Source organism: Equus caballus, chromosome 22 (assembly GCF_041296265.1).
Source record: "Equus caballus isolate H_3958 breed thoroughbred chromosome 22, TB-T2T, whole genome shotgun sequence".
In the NCBI taxonomy this organism is placed as follows: Eukaryota; Metazoa; Chordata; class Mammalia; order Perissodactyla; family Equidae; genus Equus; species Equus caballus.
In genome coordinates this window covers 15031402-15053858 of record NC_091705.1, presented here as the reverse complement: position 1 = coordinate 15053858, position 22457 = coordinate 15031402, and the positions used below count along the sequence as shown (strand labels likewise).

Here is a 22457-nt window from a genome sequence, read left to right as displayed (position 1 = left end):
AACTCGAGCATCCTGGGAATTGATCCCGCTTCCCTGGCTTTGGAGCCAGTGCGGACCTCACCTTTGCAACTGGGCAGGAGTTATCTCTCCCACGGCTACACCGGGAGCAGCTGCGCGAATGAGCCCGGGAGTCCAACCCGGGTGCCAGGCGCCGACGTCTTTCCCAGGCTGAGGTCGTCGCAAACTCGGGGTGCAGGCAGCTAGGCGCCCGGCGGCAGCGCGCAGTTTCCTTCCCGCGGGCAGAAGCCGTCTGGTCTGGAGGCTACCGCCCCGCGAAGCTCCAAGACCTGAGCAACCAGGCCCACCTGCCTCGGCGCCACCCAAAGGTAACGCCGCAGGCCACAGTCCATGTGTCCTGACCATCGCACACTTCTTGCACGTTGGCATATTAAGCTTTAATAATGAAATTCCCAGCATTTTTTTTTCCTGAAAGGAAATGCTCAGATCACTTCCCAACTAAGGCCACTCACAGAAGCGAGGCATTTAGTCCTGGAGGGATCCTTTGGGAAAGGCACGTAGAAGATGAGAGAGGAGAAGCCACTCCTCCCAGAAGTTCTCACTAGTGGAGTAATAAGGTCATAACTAACAGTGCATCCTAGATTCCCATTCCAGTCGCCTTTCCAATACACTAAAGACTCTTTCCCTTTCTTGGTTACTGGAGTATCTTGCAATGTTTTTGAAGAAAACAGTCATAGAACCATCTCACACTCACAACATCAGAGCACCCTGGGGCATTCCAGGACTCCAGCTCTGCACCAGCAAAGCTTCCTTGGAAGCACCCTGGACTGGCTGCGCCACTCTCACCCTCCCCGCAATGGCAATTAATATAAAGATTCCTTAGTTCTAACACATCTTCAAGTGAATATGCAGATAACTTCAAATAGACAATTAAAAGACTGGGTACCTGGGGACTAGTGACCCATGTGACACATCATAAAAGAGATTTTGAGTTGCATTATCTCAGAATTCATGTAGCAACCTTCTTTAAATGAACCTCAGCTTGCCTAATCTTAAGCCCATTAAGGTAGCTGTTATTTCTTGGAGAAAAACTTTTAAAGGATTAAAGAAATTTTCCATTGACTGTTGTCTTTTACAGAAAGGTCCCCTGCCCTCAAGTTAAGATTTTCCTCACTGCTAGGAAAGCAGAGAGGCTTGTACTCCACGGCCTAGAAACTTTATCACTGAAGCTAGTGATAAATAACCTAAAACAGTTTAAAATTAGTTAACCATTGCTGGCTCAAAAGATGAAGATAATTTCTTTGCTTTTTAACTTTTCAGGAATGATTACCTGGCCTCACTCGCTGCTTGTTCAGGGTTTGTTATACAGACTTTGTCCCCTGCATCCCCTCATGTGTGAAGGCATTTATTCTACATTAATTCTTAAAAGGACATGTCTTAAGAACCTAGTACAACCATACTTTGGCAATGAAAGGACCATTATTTTGGTGCCTGTCTCCTCCGCTGGTTACCTTCATTGCAGAAACACTTCTTGTTTCATCAAAGTAGATGCGGGAGAGACCAATGAAATGAAAAGATGAAGGAAATTTCACCAAGGTCATGCAAGCTGAGTGCATCGAAGGCCCAAACTTAATTTTATGATTCTTTCCAAATATTTGAGGGTTTGGAAATTTATACACAAAATATTCTTGCGTACACTTATTTTTCAGTTCCTATCCCCAAAGGGTTTTCATCCTAGAAAGGGTTCCAAAGGCATTCAAAGGCAGTGAATACATTAAATGAAATAATTGTTTAGTGACAAGCTGAACACAAGAAAGAGTTTGGGTAAGTTGTAATTTTGCCTTAACATCTATGTGTATCTTGTCCAGTTTAGTTAAATTATCCCTGCTTCTGTTATCCTTTTGTGCTCCCATTATCTCTGTGTGTGTGTGTGTGTGTGTGTGTGTGTGTGTGTCTGGGAGGGGATTGGTGGTGGTGGAGGCAGCAGAGTTGGAGTACATTTTTACTGTAGGGTGGACTGAACATCAATGAGCCAAATTTCAGCTGCAACAAAGTCTAGCTTTCCCCTTTGAAGCTCATAAATGTGTTCTCTAATTGCATTTTTCCTGATTTTTAAATTTTGTTTCTTGATTCTACAAATACAAGTCAATGGCTTGCACAAGTATAAAGAGATACACCTAACAATTTGAATACTTAATTTTATTTAGGATAAATTTAGCACATGCCAATCTTTTGCATATGCCATATGTGAGTAAATCATCAAATAAAGAAGTTAAATAGGGGTTATATAGTCTATAAAGCATTGTGGGTTTGGGGGCCTAATTTCTTCTTCATTACAAACTGATGAATATGGAAGTATGAACATTTACATCTTTGCACTGACTTTCCTATTTAATATATATTTCTTTCATCTGCATTGCCCTTCCTTGTCTTTCACCCTAGGTCAATTTGTCCACTTCTTTCAAGACCCATCTTCTTCAAGAGGCTTTCTCTGGTCAATTCCACCTCACTCTGGGATGGCTATCTTACCTTTTCTTTCCCTAAACATCTATGTGCACCTTGTCCGGGCAACCCCACATCTCCATGTATTTTCTTATTTTCTCTCAACCAGACTGAAAGTTCTATACATGTAGGGGCCTTTTCTTTCACTGCTATGAAACAGTAACCACCCAATGGCATGAGATTCATAAAGGCTAATTCAATAAGTGAATACATGAATTGAAGAAAATCTTTTGAAGAACTTAGAGGATCTAGAGGAGATTCCAAAGCCAACATGCTTGGGTCACACTGACATTTAGTATTGACCACCAGCAGAAATGATAAAAATTGACACAGCGTTCATCCACACAAGTACCTGTCAGTTCCTCCTACTTCTCTCCCATTCAAGAAATGAAGAATGGAACACATTCTGGACAACTTTGTTATTATCTTAAAATATGATTTAATGGTAAGCTTTGCTCCTCTTTCACTTCTTTGGTAATTCTAAAGAACTGAAGATTTTTTAAAGGATGATTAGAAAGTAGGTAAAAGTTGTAGATATCCAATTCCTATTGCAACATAAGAACCACTGGAAATAGATGAATGAGGTAGGTATTTCTAAGCTAGGGTTAAGATTAAACACCTAAAATGGCATTAAATTAATTATATTTTGAAGATGATCCTCCCAGGAAGAAAGGGTTAAAATTGCTTCCTTTTTTCTTTTAACTCATTCAAGTACTCCCTGATGTTAACAAAGAGACCATTTATGTCAGGTATGGAAAGAAACCATTTTCAGAGGATCCACTATTTGATTTATAGTCAAATCAATAATCAACTACAACAACTTAAGATTAATGACCAATGCTACTTCCCATTTAATGTTTTATTATTAAAACAGATAATAATTAATTCAGTTGATTTTTAATAACTTATAAATGAGGATATTTGCAATAATGTATCACAGAAATTATCATAATCTTTTATTACCGATATCTCTTCTACTTATATAATGGTATTTGTTTCTCTTTGGGTTTCCAAAGCACCAAGCCTAGTGCAAGTAGTAGGTATTCAGTTAATGTTTGTGGACTAAATTAATTTGTCTTTTGTTTTGAATGATTTTGTATTCATGGGCTCACTTGGCCTAACTAGCCATCCCCTGGGCTATTATCCCAATTTTTTAGTTGAGGAAAACAAAAATCTGTACAGGGTCACAAAAGTAGTAAATAGTGAATCCTAGATTGAAATATTTCCATTTCTTTCCACATTGAAGTACTGAAGGGAGAGAGAGATGGAGGGAGAGAGAATATAAATGTGTCATTACATATTCTCATTGTTTTCTAATTTTTACAGTAATGCAGGAAAATAAGTGTTTAATAACAATTGCTAACATAACAAATTGTAAGGCATATAAATTTTACAACTTCCACTCACAACTGATAATAATTGACTTTATATCAATCACAGTTTTGCCTCAATTCTTCTATATATAATCACTTATGTAAAGCTCTTAAATGTTTGAGTGAGATATAAAAATACAGAGATAAAAATGAAGATGTAAAAATGCAGTGTCAATTTAAATATTGCTTTATAACTTGAATTGCTATTGATCTAATTATTAATACAGGAATAGGTTTGAAAGAAAAATTATATAGACAGTTTTTAGCAAATATTATGTCAGACTATTATGATACTTAAAGCAACACTCTTTACATTTCAGGAACGTGAATTAATGATAGAGATTTTAGGTTTCCACTTGTTTGGTCATTCAATGAAGATTTTTATGGAAATCAAAATATAATATATTTTGGAGTCAAAGTATTATATAAGGAAAAATAAAGATGATCCCTACGAAGTCCAAGCATGTGATTTTTCTATTTTAATTCTACCTACCTATGTGATATTTGGGAAGGTCATTTAATTTCTCTGAGCTTCAGTGTTGGGATTTGTACAACCACAATAAAGTATATCTTCCCTTGTCTACCATCTAAGGTTGTAGGGAGGATCAAATTTGACAATGAACGTGAAAATATTTTGCAACTTGCCCATAATATGACATTGTTGGTTTTATGACATTATATTACTGATTATTCACATAATGAAATATCCTCCAAGAAATGAAATATTTGGACATCACTACAATTGATGGGGACAGCATGCCTATTGCTGAAAGAGCTATATTCAGATTTATGGAGCAAAAAAACTTAAAAAAAATAAGCAAGCTACCAAAAATGTAAATATAGGAATTAGCCAAGCAGTATTTGTTTTTCTGTCCCACTAGAGGCTGTAGAGTAATATCAGTGTGTGTGTGTGTTTACATAACTATGTAACATTACTGTCCTAAGAGATCCTAGATAACCCTCACAAACTTCAGGTTCACTTACATTCCTCTTGGTAGACACAATATAATGAGTGAGAGTATGTGACCCCAGAGTTTACAGTCCTCATGCAATCAGAGAGAAGAACTCACAGAAAATAAGCCCGAATGGGTATACTGCATTGACTAATGGACCTCCTTTGAGGAGGCGTCAATTTAACTTTAAACTCATGAGCTCATTAAGAGCAGGGGAGAGAAGGAGATGTCTCCAAACGCAGGAAACTGTTGCCATAGAATTCTCCTTCTCTATTCCCGCCTACTCTTCCTCCCCTAAAGCAGAAACAATTTGTGCTCTACCGTTTTCTTTCAGGAACCAGATACATTTTCAGAAGCCAGAACTCCAGTGATGTGATATCTCCACTACCTAACAACTGTCCCTGGTAGGGATATTGAATAAGTCTGAGGGTGCTATTAAGTTTCTCAGGACAGAATCATCTTTTCGGATGCAATTGCAGCACAGGAAGCAGACTTAGGAAGAATTTTTAGCCCCCTCAAATCTCATTGGCCCTCTGCACAAGCCAAGCCACTATCACTCCTACAACAAAACGGAATCCTTTCAGCACTCGCTGCCGTGGACAGCTCCCTCACGGCGCGGTCCGTTCCTCCGCAGTGAGCCGACTGGCGTTCAGCCTGCATCGGTCGGTGCGGCACCCGACACCAAGTCCCCGCCAGCAGGCACAGAACACGCGCTGCCCTCCTCCCTCTGGGTGCTCCCGCCCCTCGCTCACCCCGGCTCACTCCAGCGGCGACTTTGAGGGATTCCCTCTCGGGCGGCCTCTGCAGCAGTACATTTGGACTCATTCGCTGCACTGCGAGCATGGATCTCCGAGGAAGAGCCGTTCTCAGCGTCAAGAGACTTCAGGTTCTCCTGATGCTGTTCCGTGAGTAGCGTTTTGGCCATCGCGAGGGCAGGGTGCACTCTTTGCAGACAATAGAATCAGCATAGTAAGTGGTACTTAAGGTCAAAATGTGGCCCCTATGTTTCGCGGGTTTTTTTCTTTTCCGGGTGGGGGAAGGGAGAAAGGGTTGTGGAGGGCCTTCCCACCAGTGGCAGGGAATTCCCTAGAGAGCCACACACCCGTGTGGCGTGTCCCAGACAGAGTGCTATACGGGCCTGCTTCGTGGGGTCAGAATATTGGCAAGAAAGATTTGGTTTAAAAGCCTAAGAAGAAGAAAAAGGACAATTGGGGTACAAATTAGTAAGGCTTTACAATTTTTTTCTGTTTTAATGTTTATTATAAATTGACAGCAACAGAGTTGAATTTGTTGGCGTTAGGTTAGAGAAATGGCTCTCAGAGCGCATAACAGCTGGCAGGGAACTTTGTCACCCCAAAGCCCGCAGACCACAATCTCTCCACCCTTGTGCCCGAGATGCGTGGCCTTCAGTGAGCCCCGAACAGATAGGATTTTTTTTTCCCCGCAGATACAATGGTTCGAATCATGGCAGAACAAGAAGTGGAAAATCTCTCAGGCCTTTCCACTAACCCTGAAAAGGATATATTTGTGGTGCGGGAAAATGGAACGACGTGTCTCATGGCAGAGTTTGCAGCCAAATTTATTGTCCCTTATGATGTTTGGGCCAGCAATTATGTCGATGTAAGGAACCTTTTCCCTCCCAGCTTGCTCCTAGGGCTCCAAGGGCGAAGGGCACCCTCCCTCAAGGCCCTATGAAGACCTGGGTCGCCCGCCTTTCCCCCTACGCCCCTGCAGGCTGCTCCGGAATGCTGCATGGGGGTTCTGGCTTGCAACGCCTTCTGCTCGCCCTGCCTGCTTTGAAAGTAAACCCCCTTCTCTCTGCTTCCCTAACGGAGGGGTCTGCACGTAGAGCATCTAATCGCATGTTTCCGGAGCTGGGAGCGCGCGCGCGCAAAGGAGCGCCCAGGCGTGCAACCCGGAGTTTGGACGCGCCGCCCTTTATAGCCGGGACTGGGTCCGGGCGCGCTGAGGGGGTGCGGGGCGTCTGTGTTCCCAGCTGATCACGGAACAGGCCGATATCTCACTAACCCGGGGAGCTGAGGTGAAGGGCCGCTGTGGCCTCAACGAGTCGGAGCTGCAGGTGTTCTGGGTGGATCGCGCGTACGCGCTCAAAATGCTGTTTGTAAAGGTAACGCCGAGCGGGGCGCGCAGAGGGGGCGCAGACTCCGGGTGGATGTGGGCAGAGGCCGGCCCTCGGTTTCCCCACCCAGAAGCCGCGGAGGCGGTTGACGCGCGCCTCCCCCGCTCCGCAGGAAAGTCACAACACGTCCAAGGGACTGGAGGCGACGTGGCGGCTGAGCAAGGTCCAGTTTGTTTACGACTCCTCCGAGAAGACCCATTTTAAAGACGCAGTCGCTGGTGAGTAGAGGCCTGCAGGGCTGGGGAGGGGGCCTGGGAAGGCGTGGGCACTGCACACAGCACAGGCCTAGAGGGCGGATTTCTCAGGAAATTCGGCAATTTTACGGAAACCAATCCGGGTTTTGCGCTCCCACGCCAAGTCCACCCTGGGCTTGCTCTCCAAGGGAGAGCAGAGGAAACGGGAGCTCCCGTGGGTCCTCAGGACTTCAGGCATTGAAAATGCGCAAGGAACCTCGCGCCCAAGGACCAGCCCATCACCCAGGGCGCGATCCTGGATGACACGTCTCCTGAGGACCTGTGTTCCCCTAGTTGTTTCAGGACGACCTCATGATTTGTTCTTTAAAGGAGCACCGAGAAGGGCAAAGCTGTATTTTTAGTTTTTCTGCACCCCTGCTTTTTCTTCTCATGCGCTAAAACTTGAAGGGGGCGTTGTGACTTGCCTTTTCCGTCAGGATTTGAGAGCCTTCGGTATCTTTTTGCGCATGGCACAGGGTTCACCCGAGCTCTTCAGTCATCGACTGCAGCCACCTCAGAGTGGATCCTGAACCGTGTCCTAATATATTAGCTTTTCCTGCCCATCTCTCCAACCACTCACCCACATCCTCCAAAAATACCGTGGCAAGAGAAACATCCATCCCCCAAATGACAATGTTCACATCTGCAGGCACCAGCAAAGACCACATTTTAATTAATTAATTTAGTAAATTGTCTAATCTACTCATATGAAGCCTTCAATCACCTGGACGCCTGGGGTGAGAAAAGATTTTTATTGAGCACTTAAGAGAACACATATGTCATCTCTCTCTTCCCCCCTTTTTTTATCATCACAGTAAAAAGAGCATCTTTTTCTCTTCATCAAAACTTATATTCAAGCATTTCCTCCTATTAAATTAGACCCCTCCCCTCAAAAAAAGGAAAAAAAGAAGAAAACACAAACAAACAAACATATGCCGGAAAAGAAGAAAAAGAAGGCAGACCTCCAAAGGGTATTTCTGTGTGCAAGGGTGTCTGCCCACGGCACCAGCCATCAGCAAGGCTTTGTTGAAGAAGACATTTTAATCTTTGCAGGCCAGTGTGAAATGTGGAAAACCAAGTTGCCATTCTGTGTCTTTGGAATCTCCATCATTTGGTTTTATATAGTAAAAAGGGTTTGGTTTTTAGGTATCACTCTCCTCTTCCAAAAAGAAATAGCAGATTAATGCTTTAAGAGCCCCTGCTCGTGAAATAAGGGGTGTATTTATCCTTTGTCACCACTTGGTGCCATTTGCACAACCCCAGCAAGGCAACATGGCATGGCAGCACAGAGGATGGGAGGGGTGTCTGGAGCTAAGAGGCAAGAGTCAATTATCTGGCACACGAGGTTAGGAGCAAGAAGGGTTCTGCCAGCAAGAGGGGCCTAACCATTGCTTTGGGCCTTCTCTGCAGCCAGGAAATACACAGCCAACTCGCATCACCTCTCTGCCTTGGTCACCCCAGCTGGGAAGTCCTATGAGTGTCAAGCTCAGCAGACCATTTCACTAGCCTCCAGCGATCCGCAGAAGACAGTCACCATGATCCTGTCTGCAGTCCACATCCAGCCCTTTGACATCATCTCTGATTTTGTCTTCAGTGAAGGTAGGTTGTAGGGGTGGTGGGAGGAGGAAATGGGGAGGAGGGTAGGGAAGGCTGACCTCAGGAAGGATGTGGAAGGGGCCCTGCTAGGGTCTCAGCCTATTCTCTAGGCTGACATGACACTGCCTCCTTCTGTAATATTTTTCAGAGACTAAAGGCAGTAAACTGAATCATATCAACTTCAGCGGCTCTTTTTTCTTCCCTCTCTCCTTTCCTCCTTCACTTCATTCCTTTCCTCTCCCTCTTTCCCTCCCTCACTCCCTCCCTCCTTTCCTTTCTTTCTTCATCTTTCCCTTCCTCCCTCCCTTTGCCAAAAGAGGAACCTTGATAGGGACAGAGGTAAGAAAGTCAGCTTGGAAAAAATCTATATAATTTTGATGCAAATTTCCCAATGAAAAAGCAGCTAAAAATCTCAAGTAGTTACCTAGAGAGCCATGGATTGGAGAATGGCCTTTTCTTCTGTGGGCCTCAGTTTCTCCATGTTCTCTCAGTCACTTCTCAGCTGTAGGATCTACCACCGTGAGTCTAAGTTTTGTTTGGCTAGAATGCAATAGGTGTGTTTTGTCTGTGTGTGTGTGTGTGTGTGTGTGTGTGTGTACGCGCGTGCGCGCAGGTCACAGAGAGCGAAAAACTCATGCAGACCTGCTTCCATCCATCACTCACCTTTGCTTGTAGGGACACCCACAAGGATCCAGGGAGGCAAAGGTCCCTAATCTGCTCCCTCTGGCGTATAGAGGAATCTTCTTCTCAGTCTGTGCCAGCCCCTGAAAGGGGATCAGGCAGGATACACCTGGGCAGGCTCGGGGGGTCCACATTCTCTTGGTTCTCTGCATCCCGGCAGGGGTAGAAATGAGAGGAGTCCACATTTCTGCAATTTCTCCAAGTCTAACAACAATTTACATTGGGCAAATGTAGGGTGAGTGAACTCTTCAATTCATTTGTTCCTCTTTCTTGTCTGGAGGAAGTCATTAAAGACAGTTTGAGATTCTGTTTATTCCTTATGGTTAAGAAACGGGGAGAGATTCTGATGGCTTTAAGGATGCCTTCTTTGGGGCTGGGGATCCTCAGGTGAATACAACTATTCAAATGTGCAGGATATTAGGAAATCCCCGTCTGTGTCACACACAAATCATTAAATAATTTCCCAAGGAATCCAGCTTTCATAAAATGCCCCTGCTACTCAAACTGTGCTGAAGAGAATCTGCCCTTCCCCCTCCATCATTCAGATGGCATTTGAGAATTCCTAAGTTCAACTGGCCTTGAGAGAAGGACCTGCTTCTTTTTCATCTTTGTGTTTTTAGCACCTAATACAGTGCTTGGCACATAGCAGATGCCCAGTTGACTTCCGCTGAACTGATAGACTGAAGCTGTGGACTGGATGCTTCAATGCCAGGCAAATCAGAATTTAATAGGTTTAGTAAAGCAGTGCCACACTTACTTATTCTTGTGGAAGGGTGGGCTATTCCATTTTAATATATTTTCTACTGAATTGAAACTAAACTCTAAGTGTCAAGACTTTAAACATTTAAAAAAACCTGTTTGATTGTGGAAGTATTTATAAAATGTAACAGTGTCTTTCTTACCTGAAAATATTAAATATAATTCAATGTAATTGTGCTTATGATTATTGATGACCAGGAATTCATTGTTAAAATATTGGATTGTGTAGTATCAGTCCCCAAGGTCCCTACCGTAGATGCTTTTGAGTTTATATGGTACTTTGAATAGCCTCTAATCTCTCTTTGTTTTCGTCTGGTCAGCAGTTCGTAGGCACTTCTGTGCTTCTTGGAATGACTGGTGCTATACTTGCTGCTTTTTACTAGTTCCTTACCACAACCTCACCTAACCTTCTCTGGGTTATTTCTAAGTTGTTGCTTACCATTGTTTATAGACTGAGAAATCAAATCTCACAGATGTTTAAAATTGTATATACCACAAGAGTAAATGAGTCCTGCCGAGGGACCAGAGCTTCTTTCCTAAAAATCAGTAAAGTTCATGGCATGACATCTTTTGTTTGGAAAGCACTTTTTATCCACTTCCAGATCCTAAATAGGAGCGATTGCTGGGTAGGCTTAGAGAGTTTGTAAGCACGTATAAATTCCCAAATGCAGATATATTAAGCACAAGCAAATTGCCCTTGTCTTACCCAGGCTTTTCCGGGTAATAATTAGGATGTTCCCTCCTGTATGGTGCCCTGGGGCTCAAGCCTTGACACATGGGAGGATGCAAGCCTCATTCAGAATCACTCACTGGATCGATGTGCCTTTGTGTGGCAGGGGTTCCTTTGTTCCTGGCTCCTCCTGTCTGTGCTTCTCAGCACCTGCCCCCTACTGTGTTTTGTAAGAGATCATTTTATTTGATTTGGTGGAATCTGAATGATTTCTTTTGGGGTACCTTTTTGGGACCTGGCACTTGGCCCCCATTCCCCAGAATAGAAGCTCAGGAGGCTCTGGATGTGTTGCTGATGCCTGTGTGGGTGGAGTGGAGCATGCCTGCGTGGGGCGGGGTAGGGGGCCAGCATCTGGTCATATATCTGCACGCCCACTTCAGGGGCATGTACATGCGGTTTCATATGTGTACAGGACCCATAGCGTAAGGGTTTCGATTTGTAAAGGAAGTCTGCAGTTTCACACCTGCCTGCTTAAGAGACTGAGAAAAGCAAGGAAGGGTCAGTGCTATGGATTAGTGGACTCTCACAGGGGCTGACGTCTTCATCACACAAATCCCTTTGTGCATTGAGCTCAGCTACTACACTGATCCCCAAGGAAAGTCTCTGAGCCCAGCCCTTCTCCAACTGCAATGTGCACACGAATCATCAGCGGCAAAGTGGGCAAATGTGGTGATCTTGTTAACATGCAGAGTCTGGCTCAGTAGGTCTGGGAGTAGGGCCCAAGATGCTCCATTTCTAGCAAGCTCCCCGGTGATCCTGCTGGTCCATGAAATTCTGTAGGGGTTTGAGGAATTTTGAGCTGATCAAGGAAAAAGATATGACCATGAAAGGCAGTAACACACAAGCTTTATTGGGCAGCACTTGGACACGGTTGCATGATGAGGGAAGCCCCTCACAGCATGGGACTGTCCAAAGGGAGGCTTATGGCAGCTTGGGGACCACCATCCAGAAGGGGAGGAGGGCAAGGGACCTCCTGGCAGGGAGGGGGCTTATGTGTCTAGGTGATGCACTCAGCTGCATGGTGAGGAGTCTGTGGGTCAGAGAGCTCTGAGGGGCAGCAGAGGGTCCGGCCTCATCTTATCAATGGGTAACCGCTCTTGGGGGAGGTTTGGTATGCAAAGCAGGCAGCCTGTAAATGGCAAAAAAAGAAAAAAAAAGTGCTTGTTTTGGCTGTTTTTTAAATAACTGGATGTGTAAAAATTTGAGTTTGACATTGGGGGCATTTAAGCTGACAGGTCTCAGCCTGCAGTGAAGAACTAAACCACCTGGGGCCAATCCGCAGAGGCCACTTGGGCTCATTTCTGGAACAAACACAACTTGTATGGCAACTACCGCCCTGCCATTCAGAGGCGCCCCTTTGTCTCAGTTGGGGTTGATTAACTTGTCCTTCCACAATTCATTCCTTGTAGTGTGTCCTTGGAGGGGCTCAGGAGATTTCTGGCAGTGGTGGGATGGGGGATGCATCACTAGGAGAGAACAAATCAGCCTGAGTATTTTAATTATTTGAATTAAAGGCAACTTTTACGCATAGCGACAGAAGAAGCATAATAGAACAGGAAAGGTGCCTCTGTTCCCCTTTATTAAAGATTCAGGTTTAATAGGCATTTAAGTTACCACATAGAGGCTGGTCCCTTTTTAATTCTCAAGGGGGAAAAACCAACCAACCAAACCAACCTGTGAAGAAGGTGCTGAGATCCCCATCTGTGGTGGAGAAACTGGTAAAGGCTGCACTCCCAGGGGCTGCCAGGATTGGCAGGAGAGCTTGTCTTTGGGTGTCAGACACTGTGCTCTTGGCCTCTCAGAGCCTCAGCTCCTCCTGCGAAGCAACTATAATAAACACGTGGATGCAGGAGGCACCTTTAGGAAAGTTGTCAGGTACCCTGAATTCATGAGCTTTTTATTATTCTTCCCAACAGTATAATTGGGAGATGCCACCTGATCTGTCTTTTTACCCAGATCTATGGGAGAAACGCTTTGTGTTTTAGTGGAATGGATGTGTTTTACCTTTTCCTGTGCACCAACGCCCAGTAAAGTGCCCTGTGGCTGGCTGCCATGCCACTAATGCAGGAAGGGTTTGATGCTGATCCAGAGCATTGTGTAGACCTGTGATCTGCTTGGTACCTCCCAGCCAGGAAACGTGTCACCTAGGGTAGTTGCTCCTCAAGGTCTCCTGGGTAAGCATCCAGAGGGAGATAATCCTGGGATTAACACTGCTGAGAACTGCATTGAGGGCTGGAATATGGAACCCCATTGTAGCCACATAGCTAGCCAGTCATAGAATTCTATGTTCCTGCTACTGTCCTGGAACGTAGAGTTTTAGGTTGGGTTCCCTGAGCAGCAGATCCTATGCAGGTACACAAGTGCAAGTAATTTATTTAGGAGATGGTTCTAGAGAGCACTGGCAGGGGAGTGGGGAAGTGAGATAGGAAGGCAAGGCAGCCAGTACAAGTGCATTAGTGAGCAGGTGACCACTGTGGGCACCTGGCGCTCACCCCGCTGGAACCTCTGGGACCCACAGCAGAGTTATCCCACCTGAGGCATTTACCTGCCAGCTCCCATCCACCATTGCTGGCTGCTGGGATGGGGGAGGGGTGCGGACGCTGGGACTTCTAACCTGCCTTGTAGTCAAACCCGTTGGACTGTGTGGGAATGGTGATGCTGAGGGTGTCGGACACGGTCTGTCTGCTGCACCTAGGTGCTAGCATATGTGAACCTTCCCTGTCCTGGCGGAGCTTACAGGCTAGTGGGAAAGAGTTGATAAAACTCTTTCTTGCACAAGCCGTGTTCCTGGTGCACTGTGGCATCAATCATCAATCAATAACTGCTTTTATTATCTTTTTGTTGTTGTGTGGTTACTAGTGCTTACCTCTTGGTGAGAGTATCTGCTTGTCTCCAGCCAAAGGTCTCCAAAGCCCACTCATCTTAGCAGCTTCTCAGATACAAACTACATTTTTCTGAGTTTACAGGAGTCCAGAGCCAGCCCAGAGAAAATATGGAAAGATGGGCAGGCTCTTCCCTCTAGCTTCGCTGTCAGCTAGCAAAAGGCTTGCCCTCCTCCGTGAACAGAACAGTCTGGCATTGGTAGAGCTTGAGAAAGCAGACAGCTTGCCTATTGGCCCATTGCCCATCTCAGTGCTGTTCATTTGGGGTACAATGACGAGTTCTTGTAGATGCTATGCCTCAAGAAGTAAATACAAATTTGAAATGCGGTGATCATCAAACAAAACAAAATAAAGCACACATCTAGAAAACAGAACCTAAGGTGAACCAAGATTTCAGTAGGGGCACTGAGTTTATGGTTGAGGGGACCTTAGTTGGCAACTGGCAGCTGGCAACAGATTAACCCTCTGTTGTCTGATCTGTCTTCATCTGGTTCTTTCCAATGACTAGCCTGGTTTTTGCCTTTTCTAGCCACAGGCCATCCACTCTGGGCCTCTGTTTTGTGCTTTCTGTAAGCCTGAGTCCAGCCAGGGCAGAAGCATGTGGGGCCCCAAATCCTGTAGGGGTAAACAGGGAGTTAGGGGTCTCCAAGCATCCAAAGCCAGATGCAGTCTGGGCTGAGCCAGGGGATGCTATTTTCCCAGGCAGAGATTAGGGTTTTCCTTGTTTTATAATCCATGGGTTGTATTACCAGTTTATTGCACAGGATTTTAACCCTGGAGTCCATAGGGTTTGTGGATAGAATTCAGAGGTCTTTAAATTTCAATGGGAAAAATTTATACCTTTATTTTCACTAGCTTCTAATTAATATTTAACATTTCCTTCAATTATAAATGAAGGTGACCACCCACAGTAGTATTAGTGATACCCACTTTGTGACCAGTAGAAATCATAGATGTTCTCATCTTCCATTAGTTTGTGCAGATCTTGCAAAGTAACAATTACGCTTCTCACTAATTTGCAATCATGGCCATACATGTGAACTAAAAAAGAAGCACATATTTTGCTATTATTTAAAATTATTTAAAAAATCATTTAAAAATATTTTCATAGCTGAATTTCAGTGTAATATTTTTCCTTTGGAATCTTATGTATTTTCTTTGTATGCATTCATAAGCATTATTTTGAAAAGGGGTCCATAGTTGCATCATACTGGCACAAAAAAATTACAACCTGTACTTTAGTGGGTCATGACCAGTACTGTTTTACATGGAAGAAAATAGAGTATAAATTATTAGATGCACAAAGTAAGGATAATAATTGCTTTGTAAAACTTTGGTTTCGGTTATGTGTGTATATATGTTCTGAGTTATAATGTAATGCACTGTTTTTCCTGTGGGTTGGAGGCAGAGTTTGAAAACATTGGCTTAAGCCTGAAAGGGGAATGCAAGTCCTTCTTTCACGGGTTCGCAATCTGTCATCTGAAACTCTTGGGGCTAGATGCTCTTTGGAATTCAGAATATTTTAGACGTTAGGAAGACAATACAGTGCATAGTCCATGCATTATGTAAGACCCCAGAAGAAACAGGGCAGCCCCTGTAATCAAACATATGAATGTGTCTGTTTCCTGCCGTGAAACACATGAGTCTTCTTGCTAAGTAGGATAAGTGAGAATCACGAGCGGCCTGACATTAGTTCTAAACAGGTTTTGCTGCCAAATGAGTGACACAAAGTACTTTTAGCTCACCGCGTTTTGAGGATTTTGGAATGGTGGATAAGGAGTAGCAGAGTCAGGATTTCTTCTTTATTTGACTACTTAGTGGATGGAGGTGGGTGAGGAGAGGAAATTCAGTATTTTTCACGATAATTTGTGAAATCCCCTCATTTTCCCATGAATATTTTTGGCAAGTACATAGTTGAATACTCCCTTTCTATGTAGCCCTTCCTGTGGTGTGTTTAGTTCAGGTTTTTCCCTAAGGCAATAAAAAACAATTTCTAAAGAAGTAAACCACAATGTATTTTAACCATAATTTCTTTTTTTTGGCTAAAAGACACCACACTTTTCTCCTTCATCTTCCTTAAAGGATGGGATATGAGATGTTATGCCCCATAACTACACTAAAGTTATTATCCATTTAAGGATGATACTTTCAGCACTATGATTCGGACACCAATTCTGACGTGTGGCTGTTTTTCCCAGACCACTGAGCCATTCTACAACACTAGTTGAGTGTCTTACAATTCAACTCAATTCTGACACTAGCTACTTCGAGAGACCATCAGATCCCACAAGTTAAGAGCTCAGTCCTGCAAGACTGCCCTGACTCCCCACTTCAGATGCCAGTCACAAGTCCAGGTTGTCGCCTGTGCTTCTGACTCCGTGGCTATTGATCGTAGGTTCCCATACCTCCTCCTCAGATTCTATTAATTTGCTAGGGAGGCTCGCAGAACTCAGAGAAAGATTTTACTTACTGGTTTGCTGGTTTATTATAAAAGTATATAAGTCAGGAACAGTCAGATGGAAGAGATGCATGAGGCAAGGTAGGAGGAAAGGGCACGAGCTTCCATGCCCTCTCCGTGCTCGCCACCCTCCCCAATCTCTGTGTGTTCACCAACCGGAAGCTCTCTACTCCCCATTCCTTTGGGTTTTTATGGAGGCTTCATTACATAGGCATGATTGATGAAATCACTGGCCACTGGTGATTGAGCTCTATCTCCAGCCCTTCTCCCATCCCTGGAAACTGGGGGATGGGGCTGCAAGTTCCAATCCTCTCATCACATAGTTAGTTCCCCTGGCAACTAGCCCCCATCCTTAGTGACTTAGGGGCTTTCCAAAAGTCACCTCATTACCATAGACTCAGGTGTGAATGAAAGGGGTTTGTTATGAACATCAACATAGGAGTCTGCAGCTGGTACATGGAAATTAAGCAAATGCCGTAATCTATATTGACTTTACACAGAACATTACATAGAACATGATGTAGTCTACACAGAAATCTAAATATAAGGATGTAAAGCTGAAGTTTAAATAATGCTATCAGCCATTGTTACAATAAAATTTATTAAATTAAGGGGCTGGCCCCGTGGCCGAGTGGTTAAGTTCGCGCGCTCCGCTGCAGGTGGCCCAGTGTTTCGTTGGTTTGAATCCTGGGCGCTGACATGGCATTGCTCATCAGACCACACTGAGGCAGCGTCCCACATGCCACAACTAGAAGGACCCACAACGAAGAATATACAACTATGTACGGGGGGCATTGGGGAGAAAAAGGAAAAAATAAAATCTTTAAAAAAAAATTTATTAAATTAAAAAAATTATGCAGGCAACAGTATGTTGTGTTGAGGAAAACAAGTAATCTTTGTTGTTAACAAAATCCCTACCCCAGGAGACCCCATTTCTATTTGTTGTTCTCTTCAGGGGCAGTGTGGTATCCTGGCAAAAACCAAACCTCTGGCTGTGGAATTCTGGGCCCAGAGCTGCCCCTGGTGCACCTCTTCCCTGGGGAGATGGGGAAATCGGACCACAGGCTGATACTTAAAGTGTGAGACTCGTTAGAATTGAATCAAATAGTGGAAAAGTCCCCTGTGAATTTTTTTAGTCCTTCAGATTGTGTGAGAACACCTCAGTGTAGTGCTACGTTCTTAACACTTCCCTAACCTTTGCCAAAATATCTTTTAAAAAAATCTATCTAGGGACCAGCCCAGTGGCACAGCGGTTAAGTTCACACATTCTGCTTCGGTGGCCCAGGGTTCACTGTTTCAGATCCGGGGTGCGGACCCACACACCGTTTGGCAAGCCATGTTGTGGCAGGCATCTCACATATAAACTAGAGGAAGATGGGAACAGATGTTAGCTGAGGGCCAGTCTTCCTCAGTAAAAAGAGGAGGATTGGCGGAAGATGTTAGCTCAGAGCTAATCTTCCTCAAAAAAAAAAAAAATCTATTAAAAAAATTTTTTTTCCAGTTGGGGGATGTGTATATGTATACTTATTTATTTTAAACAGTTTTATTCAGGTATAATTGAAATACAATAAACTACACATATTTCAGTGTACAGTGTGATAAATATCAACTTAGGAATACACCTGTGAAGCCATCAGCACAATCAAGAAAATCAACATTTCCATCACCTCCAAAAGCATCCTCATAACCCTTTGCCATAAGTATCCAGCTCACGGAATTTTCAGAAACTGCACATAACTCCACAGCTGGATGCAGATGGAGAGCCTAGAACCCTCCTTCCTGCCTTCCTGTGATTCTGTAGTGTTTGAAGCCCAATAGCTCAGATCTGCTACTGACTGGACCTTACTCTAACCCTGGCTCCTGTCTGCTGTATGCTGCCTCACTATGCTGGTGAATTAGGCTGTTTGTGTTCAGATTGGGGTTTCATTTGCCCTTTGGAAAATGATTTAGCCTCTTTCTTCCTCAGTTACCTTATATGTAAAATGGGTATAATAATAGTCTTTACCTCATGGGGTTGTTATGGGGATTAAAGGAGACAGTCCTTGTGCTTAGAACTGAAAGTTAATTTAGGAACCAGGTGTGTTAAGTATCCAGCTTTATTTTTTTAAAGATTGGCACCTGAGCTAACAACTGTTGCCAATCTTCTCCTTTTTTTTTTTCTGCTTTATCTTCCCAAACCCCCCATACATAGTTGTATATCTTAGTTGTAGGTCCTTCTAGATGTGGGATGTGGGACGCCACCTCAATGTGACCTGATGAGCAGTGCCATGTCCGCACCCAGGATCCAAACCCTGGGCTGCTGCAGTGGAGCGCGCAAACTTCACCACTCGGCCATGGAGCCAGCCCCTTAAGTATCCAGCTTTTTACAAGCTGGATATTTGCCTGCAATTCTCCAGATTTGTATTATTAGAGAGAAAAGACTCCTGGGACTCAGGTCTTATCCTCCTTTCTGTTGGTCTCAGGTGAGGTGAGAGGAAGGATTGTGTCAACAGGGATTCTGGAGGAGCCTGGCACACTGTAGGTCCTCAATAAATGTTTACTGGGTCATCTTGATTTAAAAACTTGGTCCTTGGGGGGCCGGCCCCGTGGCCAAGTGGTTAAAGTTTCACGTGCTCCACTTTGGTGGCCTAGGGTTGGCAGGTTCGGATCCCAGTCACTCTTCAGCCACTCCACTCTTCAGCCATGCTGTGGAGGCATCTCACATACAAAGTAGAAGAAGATTGGCACAGATGTTAGCTCAGGGCTAATCTTCCTCGAGCAAAAAAAGAGGAGGATTAGCAATGGATGTTAGCTCAGCGCGATTCTTCCACACTAAAAAAACCCCAACAACTTGGTCCTTATGAAGAGATATCGAAAGCCTGTTTTCTTCAGTTGTGGGTCTTAAGTTTGGTGAAAAGGCCCCTAGTTACTCCCAAGGAGCCAACGAGCCTGAGCAAATGTATCCTGGTTTCTAGGAGTGCTGTTCTGGTCAGCTCAACAAAGTACTTGATCACCTGGCTTCCCCAAAATTGTTTTTCAGTTCTACGTAAAAATGGAGACATACCGTAATTAAACTGTCTTAAATTTTACAAGCGTAAAGATGGAATCAACCTAGAGGTGCTGGTAACATTTTCTTTCTTGATCTAGGCACTGGTTATAGGAAGCGTCCATTTGTGAAAATTCATCAAGCTCTGCACTTTCTTTTTAAAAGTTGTGGTCTAACTTACATATATTAAAATGCACAAATCTGAAGTATTTGGCACAGTGCGTTTTTACCTATACTTGCAACCATGTAACCCTCACTTAGATCAAGATATGGAATATTTCCATCACACCTGAAAGTTCCCTTGTGTCCTGTTCCCCAGATGCAAGCACTTTTCTGATTTCAATCACCATAGACTTAGTTTTACCTGTCCTTGAATGTCATATAAATGGACTCATATAATATGTACTCTTCCGTGTCTGACAGTTTTCACTCAACATAATGTTTTTGAGATTCATCCATTTTGCTATCTGTAGCCATAGTTCATTTGTTGGTTAATATTCCATTGTATGAATATACCGGTTTATTTATCCATTCCATTTTGATGGGCATTTTAGTTGTTTCCAGTTTTAGGCTGTTATGAATAAAGCCTCTGTGAACATTTACATTCAAGTCTGTCTATGTTTTCATTATTCTTAAGGAAATACCTAGGAATGGAAAGCTGGGTTGTAAGCTAGGTGTTATTTTATTAGAAACTACTAAGCAGTTTATAAAGTGGTTGCACCATTTCCCACCAATGATGTATGAGAGTTCTAATTGTTCTGTATCATTGCTGACTCTTGGTATTTTCGCTCTTTTTGAAAGCTGTATATTTGTGTGCAATTCTGTATGTGGACATTCTTCTTCAATAAAAAGTTAAAAAATGAAACTAACGATAAAAAAAATGGTAGTGGTTGTGTCTAATGCCAAAACTCTGAAAATTTAAATAAATCATCTGGATGTTTTGTTGACATCCGCCAGGAATCTGATAACTAAATGTTGCCCTGTTTAATTGATGTATTTTTATTTCACATTATGCAGAAATTTTAAGAGGTTCAGCCTTAGGGTTGGTTGGGGAATTATCATTTCTGAAAACCAAAATGTCTCCCCAAAGCTTCCTTGAGAAATCTTTTTGTCTCCATCTCCCTTTTAGTTTTGATAGGAAGACTTATGATTTAGAATATTTTGACAGGAGCTCACTGCTTTTCTTCTTCTTTCCCATTTCAGAGCATAAATGCCCAGTGGACGAGCGGGAGCAGTTGGAGGAAACCTTGCCCCTGATTTTGGGGCTCATCTTGGGCCTCGTCATTGTGGTTACACTGGCGATTTACCACATCCACCACAAAATGACTGCCAACCAGGTGCAGATCCCTAGGGACCGATCCGAATATAAGCACATGGGCTAAGGGCCATTAGGCAGGCAGCCCCCAAACCCCCCTTCCCCAGCTGGATCAGGTAGAGAAACAAAAGCACTTTTCCACCTTGTACATGGGGTACACCAACATAGCTACAATCCAACAGTCCTGGGTATCTAAGGCTTGCTTGGCCTGCATCCATGCTTAAACCCAGGGATGGGGGGATTCTTTTGGATTCATGGGGTGAATGACAGTTGTTCTCTCCATGCTGGGGAATGGGGAGGGAGGGGACAGCCAGCTTTCATGCTCACGGTGGCTTGACTTTGACTCTCCAAGGAGCAACACTCTGAAGTTTAAAGATTGGAAAAGACGCTTCTTTTGGGAAGACACCCCTTGAGGTTCAGAGGAATGGGGAGGGGGTTTTTTGCTCCCTTGAACACAGCTGGCCTACCCTATGCAGCTGTCAGTGCACAAAAAATACAGCCTCATGCTCCCTGCAGCAAGACCCCTGAAAGTGGTCCATGCTTCTGGCTGGCATTTTGCATGTCTAGTGATTGTCTTGGGAATGTTTCACTGCTACCTGCACCCAGTGACTTTGCAGCACAAGAACCCGTTTAATGTAACTATGCAGAGTTGTTTGGACTTCATAGTGTGTCAGGTTCAAGTAAGGGGACCTGAAGAATCAATCATGTGAGTTTGTTTTTCAAAATGAATTAAACCACAGTACTGTCTAACGTTTGGTTGCTTTCTTGAAACAAGAAAACAAAACTAAAATGGTTTCTTTGGCATCAAGAGGAGAGAGGGGAATGAAGATGGGCTTTTCATTTCTGCTCGAGGAAAAGCAAAGGAAGGGCAGGGAAGCAATGATGGGAATGTTGGCTTTTCCAGGTGAAAAAACATGGATTTATTTTGGCAATATAAATAGTTTTAATAATGGCACTTCTTGAACGATTGGTCTAAAATCGCTTCTGATGCTTCTTGGTCTTGAGTTTAGCATTTCACTTTGGATTAAAAAGCTGGACTGAACATGGCAGCTTAGGCTGAGTTTATTCAAAGTCAAATGTAATTTACTGAAACTTCCTAGAGAAATGTACACAGTTTGAATTTCCCTCACTTTCTAAACAACCATTTTTCAGAAGATCTGAGTGGGGGTAGGGATAACTCTTTTCTCTGGTGTTAGAATCGCCCAACCCCCATATAATCTCCACCATATGAGAGGCAGCCCATGAGTTCATCTCTCCAAGTCTTCAACTGCCGACAGTAGCGCATCCTTAGAAGTTTGTTATCCCCCAAATCTTGATAAGTACCAGCCAGCTGCTGTTCTAGTACTCATTTCTTTGCTGCTCTGTCAACTTCAATCTTTTCCCCTGAATCATCTCTCTTCAGTGTATGTCCGGTACCAATGAGGGAAAAGCCCCAGTTCCTCATGAAAATTGCATGTTGCACAAGGAAAACAAGATACCTTTGTGCCAGTGGACACCCCCCACGGTTTACTCCACTCTTTTATCATCTGTGATCTTCTCACCCCCAAGCCCCAAACTTGACAAACTCTTTCCTTTTTAGCATCTCATGTATTTTTTTTTAAACTTCACATTTATTTTGAACCATCCAAGGATTTGGGGAGAAATGGACGCTTAGATGTAATCAGTGAGTTACCCTTGCTTTCTGTAACCTTTTCAGAAAAACCTTACAGATCTTTCTGAGCCATACTTCTGAAAACCCCATATTTACTTAACTTACTTTCACAAAAGTAAATTTGTGGTTTTTTAAAATTTTACATTCACAAAACATAGGACTCGTGATTACTTTTGGAATTGTCATTCACTTGTTCAACAA

General features: G+C 43.7%; 2 protein-coding genes across 6 annotated transcripts in view; one reads left to right on the top strand and one right to left on the bottom strand.

Moving 5' to 3' along the window:
* The first annotated feature begins 207 nt into the window (after nucleotides 1-207).
* On the top strand, nucleotides 208-21355 carry LAMP5 (lysosomal associated membrane protein family member 5). 3 transcript variants are annotated; one of them, XM_001493398.6, is made up of 8 exons: nucleotides 208-326; nucleotides 2401-2905; nucleotides 5121-5691; nucleotides 6234-6406; nucleotides 6783-6914; nucleotides 7039-7144; nucleotides 8570-8758; nucleotides 20494-21355. In XM_001493398.6, exons 3-8 carry the CDS (start codon nucleotides 5628-5630, stop codon nucleotides 20670-20672), a joined length of 843 nt encoding a protein of 280 aa, XP_001493448.1. In that variant the 5' UTR covers nucleotides 208-326; nucleotides 2401-2905; nucleotides 5121-5627; the 3' UTR covers nucleotides 20673-21355. The 3 variants fall into 3 exon arrangements, with proteins under 3 accessions (XP_001493448.1, XP_003363927.1, XP_070103553.1); XM_070247452.1 differs by lacking the exons at nucleotides 208-326; nucleotides 2401-2905; nucleotides 20494-21355 and adding an exon at nucleotides 17221-20171 and having other exon boundaries at nucleotides 5126-5691; XM_003363879.5 differs by lacking the exons at nucleotides 208-326; nucleotides 2401-2905; nucleotides 6783-6914 and having other exon boundaries at nucleotides 4989-5691.
* Nucleotides 13751-22457, bottom strand: part of PAK5 (p21 (RAC1) activated kinase 5) — a 310095-nt gene continuing 301388 nt past the window's right edge. For 2 of the 3 annotated variants that reach the window (XR_011430889.1, XM_070247449.1), the window contains one exon: nucleotides 14626-14848. The gene's annotated coding sequence lies outside the window, so the exon portion shown is untranslated. Of the gene's footprint in view, nucleotides 14105-14625; nucleotides 14849-22457 lie in introns of those variants that run through there. The other variant, XR_011430892.1, reaches the window with a different exon arrangement.